General features: G+C 63.5%; 1 protein-coding gene across 1 annotated transcript; it reads left to right on the forward strand.

The window, feature by feature from the left end:
- The first annotated feature begins 2328 nt into the window (after positions 1-2328).
- On the forward strand, positions 2329-3573 carry Hmx1 (H6 family homeobox 1). Its single transcript, XM_005408766.1, has one exon. The coding sequence runs from the start codon at positions 2404-2406 to the stop codon at positions 3004-3006; it is 603 nt and encodes a 200-aa protein (XP_005408823.1). The 5' UTR covers positions 2329-2403; the 3' UTR covers positions 3007-3573.
- Positions 3574-4856: the final 1283 nt, after the last annotated feature.

Here is a 4856-nt window from a genome sequence, read left to right on the forward strand (position 1 = left end):
TTGGGGCGCGGGGGGCGAGGGGAGAGGCAGGCGGCGCCCCACGTCCCCCAGCCGCTCGGACTCCCGGGCTCCTCGCCTCTGTCCTCTCCAGGCCATCCTTCCTGTACGTGCGGCGGGCCAGGGTCGTGTAGGCCCTCGCGGCGCCCCCGGCTGGGCAGGTTTGGGGACCCACTCCGGGAAAGGGGTCCGACCTGCGGCTGCGCCCCTGCCGGGATCTGCGGGTCCTGAGGGGGCGCCGCTACGAGGGGCCTGGGGCCGGGACTGCAGGCAGTGAGGGGGAGGAGAGTGAAGGTGGACTGGGGGGAAGGAAATGGAAGGACGAGGGCGGAAGGGCAGGGTGGTGAGGCAGGGGCCATAGTGAAATGCAAAAACAAACAAAAGCCCCCAATCCCGGAGTGATGGGAGAAGCGATAGAGGGGGGCTAGCGGAAGGGCGGGCGCAGCGCTCAGCCACACAGCCCTGAGGAGGCACTGAGCGAGGGTCTGACGGGCCTTCGGCAGGAGTCCTGGGGTTCCGGCTCCCGCTCCGGTTCCTTTGTGCCTGCCTGAGGCTTCGGATGGAACTTGAGACTGAGCCCTAGACCGCTCTGCGGGTTCTCCCAGGCCCTTAGGCCTTGCCAGGCAAGGGGGTCCCCTCGTCCAAGCCCCTCTCCCGGTTTCCCGCCCCTCCCCCTCCCAGGCCTTTGTTCCCCGCTGAGGGCTTAGAGGCCGGGATGGGGGCATGGGGGCCCTACAACCCGCTTGTCTCTCTAGCCTGGGCACCCCAGTCCCAGAGTTCTCCGTCTCCGCAGCATCGGTGCTTCCCTTGTGGACCTGTCCTTCAGGGAGACCAACAAAGCTAGACTGCCCCAACCTCCCATTCTGCTCCCCAAAAAACACACTGGGAGGCTGGCTGAGCACTGTCATCCAGCCGTAGCCCTGGGATCCGTTTGGGTGCTGGTGTGCAGGTCTGAGTGTGTGTTCGAGGGAGCAGGTGGCCTATGACCTGTGACCCCTCTCACCTGTTTGCTAACCCCCTTCCTGGGGTAGGAGTGACCCCTGTGACCAAAGGACCCACAGCTCAGAGCCTGCAGCGTCCAGGCTCTACCCCCTTACGTGAACTGCAGCAGTGGCTCAGAAGTTTCCTTGAAATCTGACGACTCCAATTAGTGCTCCTGTGGAGGTGACTCGGAAACTGCCCTCCCTGGTGACATTTGTTCTCCCCTTGCCCCCTGGGGAGGTCCCCACCTGCATCCCAGCTGGCAGCTACCCAAAGAGTTGGTGCCTCTGTTTTTTCGTGCAATGCGGGTTAGGGTCCCAGCTTCCACCTGGAGCAGGCAGGAAGCACAGCTTGGCAGTGCTTGGGCCTCTAGGAGTTGAGGTCTTTTGGGTAGGGGAGCAGCAGGACTTGTGCACACCAACCGCTGCTGGACTTCGTGTGGGCACCAGGAGGGCACATGTTTTGCAAAGGGACTGGATGGGGCACAGAATCTGCAGCCTCCAAAGACACAGGCCCAGACCGAGTGTGCACGCAAGCGCATCACCGTTGGCACTCCTGGCGCAGGCACTGGCTCACACCCCTGTCCACCTCATCTCTTGGCCTTCGGGGGCCGGCTGGACTCTGCCGACCTCAGCGGGAGCCAGGGCCTTTGCTTGGGCCCTGGCTCCTTCCTCCGTCTCGCAGATGTGCCAGGGGTCGGGCGGACCTCTTCAACTTGCGTCCTCCCTTGCCAACCCTGGGGACCGCTGCTCCCTTTGGGAGGTGCTGGAGCAGGCACTCAAGGTCTCCTCATTTCCCCTGGGGCCTCTGTCCCCAAACCTACAAGCTGGACGGCCGGTCTAGGTGTCTGGGCAGGGTGTGGTTGTCGTGTGTTCCTGACTGGCAGGGACGGCCTGTTTGTGGCCTGAGCTCTTTTGAGTTGACATTGGCATCCGGAGGGTGCTCCAGAGGGATCAGTCTTGGTCATTCCAGGCTGGGTGCTGGTGTGTGGGCGGGACAGCTCCTGGCTTGTTTCCCATTTGGGGTTTCTCAGAGGTACCTCTTTGCTCCTGTCCCCTGGTTCACATGCTTTGTGCAGTTTTCCAAGGGTGCAGCATGCAGCTGGGAGGTGGCTGGGGTCACCCTGCTTTTTGTGTATATGTGTTTTTGTCTTCCTCTCCTGCTGGGTGGGCGTTCTGGTGCATGCCAGAGTAATGGAGGGTCGTTTGCAGCAACTTTCTGGGGACCATCCACTCTGGCCTCCCTTACCCCGTTCTCCATCCTGGGTTGGATGCCCACACTGGGCTACACAATCCTAGTCTCTGGCTGTGGGTGACCTCAAGATGGGACAGCTGACAGCCTGGAGGACCGCACCCTGGGAGCCAACCATTATGCCCCTCTCTTCCTGCAGCCAGCGACCGGGACTCACCGGAGACAGGCGAGGAGATGGGGCGCGCAGAGGGCGCCTGGCCGCGGGGCCCCGGGCAGGGCGCAGTGCCCCGGGAGGCGGTGGAGCTGGCGGCTCGAGGCCCGGCGGCCTGTGGGGAAGAGGCAGTGGAGCTGGCAGAGGCCCCGGCGGCCGTGGCGGGGGAGGCACGCGGCGGAGGCCGCAAGAAGAAGACGCGCACGGTCTTCTCCCGAAGCCAGGTCTTCCAGCTGGAGTCCACCTTCGACCTGAAGCGCTACCTGAGCAGCGCAGAGCGCGCAGGCCTGGCCGCCTCGCTGCAGCTCACCGAGACGCAGGTGAAGATCTGGTTCCAGAACCGCCGCAACAAGTGGAAGCGGCAGTTGGCTGCCGAGCTGGAGGCGGCCAGCCTGTCCCCACCGGGCGCGCAGCGTCTGGTCCGTGTGCCCGTGCTCTACCACGAGAGCCCCCCGGCTGCACCGCCTGCACCGCCCGCTGCGCTGCCGTTCCAGCTGGCGACCCCTGCGCCCGCGCCACCCCCGCCGCTGCTCGGCTTCTCCGGGGCACTCGCCTACCCGCTGGCCGCCTTCCCTGCCGCTGCCTCCGTGCCCTTCCTGCGGGCGCAAATGCCAGGCCTGGTATGAGCTGTGCGTGTCCCTGCCGGTCGCCGCAGTCCCCGCGGACGCTCGACTGGTGGCGGTGCGCACAGGGAGCGGGGCGGCTCCCTGGGGCTCCTAGGTACCTTGAGGAGGACGCGCGCAGCTCTGGGGAGCCCTCCAGAATGTACTGGGCGACTGGACTGCAGCTCCCCACCAGCCACAAGGTTGGAGCTCTCGCTGGGAAAAGGGACCCTGCAAGGATGCTGGCTCTAGGCGCACAGCCCAGGAGCAACTTTGGGCTCCACTGCGAAGGAAGATGCCTCACGGGCTACCCCAGGGGCTCCGGGTGACTGCCCCACAGTCATTCTGACCCCAGCACAAAATAACTCCTTTCCTGGGACTACAGCGGAACGTAGACAGCGACAGCGGCAGGTCACTGGGTGGGCTGTGACCAGCGCCTTCCCTGCCACCGAGGTGGAGGGGGCCCCCAGTGTTGGACCCGGATCTGGGGATGGGCCGGCAGGACTGGGGCTTCTGTCCTAGGCTGTAGCCCCGGATTCTCTGGTGAAGACTTTTTTTTTTTTGCTGAATATGCTTATTTGCGTATGGAATAAAAAGGGACATTTTGTGGACAGTTTGGCTGTTGTGTGACCTGGGGTGGGAGTGACTGCTGCATGCAGGCTACACTGGGCACCTGCTGACCGGGTGCTGGGAGGGGAGCCGGGGCTGCTGTGCTGGTGTGCAGAGTGGACGGGAACAGGGGTGATGGGGTCCATACTCCCTGACCCCTGCTCTGAGATGGACAGGACTCCAGGACTCCATGGTGGTCTTGCGGGGGAACAGGGAAACAGAGGTGAGGGGGCGACCCACAACTCCAGGACCGAGCTGGAACCCAAAGCCACAGGCAGCCTCACAAAGGGCCTCGGAGCTCTCTGTGTCCACTGCTTTCCCTGGCAGGCTAACTTGTGGGAGTTGCGCTGCCTCCTGCCTTAGCTGCTCCCCTCTTTTTGAGGACTGAATCGCTGTCACCGGTCTGCACTGCCTGAAGAAGCTGATCGGCGGCTTCTGGGTGCAGATGGGGGAGGTCCTGTCCTGTGTGGGAGGGGGCACTATTTCTGGTGCTTCTGAGTCTGGGGGTAGTAGGTCCTTCAGGGTCTGAAAGGTCCTCTTCCGTGCATAATGGAACCTCTGAAAACTGTCTCCCTCCGGCTTCACCTTGCCACACAGTAGGCGCCAGACAGCCTAGAGAAGGCACCACAGGGCCTGAGGGGTTGCTCCTCCGTGTGCGCCCCCACCCCACCCTAGGCGGCAGTTAGCTCCTGGGGTCTCTGGCCAGCCCTTCAGCAGCTGGTGCATTGCTGGGGTGGGCTGTGGCTTTTGGAGAGGCTCCTGTGGAGGCGAGGGTCCTTGGCCAGCAGTCGCATCTCTAACCCGCCTCCCCCATGGGTCAGCTGGGGCTCCGCTGCCTGGGCTGCCTCAACTGCTTTTCTCAATAATAAACCTAAACCCGTTTTTGCCGATTTCTTCTGGGACGGACTATGATCTGCTCCAATGAAATGAATTTATTTTCTAGCACCCTCACCAGCCGGCAGTCACAGAGGGTAGTGGGGTGTTCCCTCCCACCCTCCCCCCTCACGTGCCCTTTCTAGGCCTTGGTGGTGCCGCCCGGCTCGCCTCATCCCACCCCAGATGGGCTTGGGCATTGGTGACCGCGGTGACCACAATGTGGCTGAGGCCTCAGAGCCCAGTGCAGGACCCTGGCTCAGCAGGGGACCAGGTCTCTCTGCCTGGCACTGTGGGCCTGCAGTGCTGTTCCAGCTGTGGAGGCCTCTGGATTCCACGTCCTGGAGGCTTTCTGCTCGGCCTTTATGAACGGGATGATGAAAACCCAGGAT

This window comes from Chinchilla lanigera, unplaced genomic scaffold (genome assembly GCF_000276665.1).
Source record: "Chinchilla lanigera isolate Chin_1 unplaced genomic scaffold, ChiLan1.0 scaffold00113, whole genome shotgun sequence".
NCBI classification, from domain to species: domain Eukaryota; kingdom Metazoa; phylum Chordata; class Mammalia; order Rodentia; family Chinchillidae; genus Chinchilla; species Chinchilla lanigera.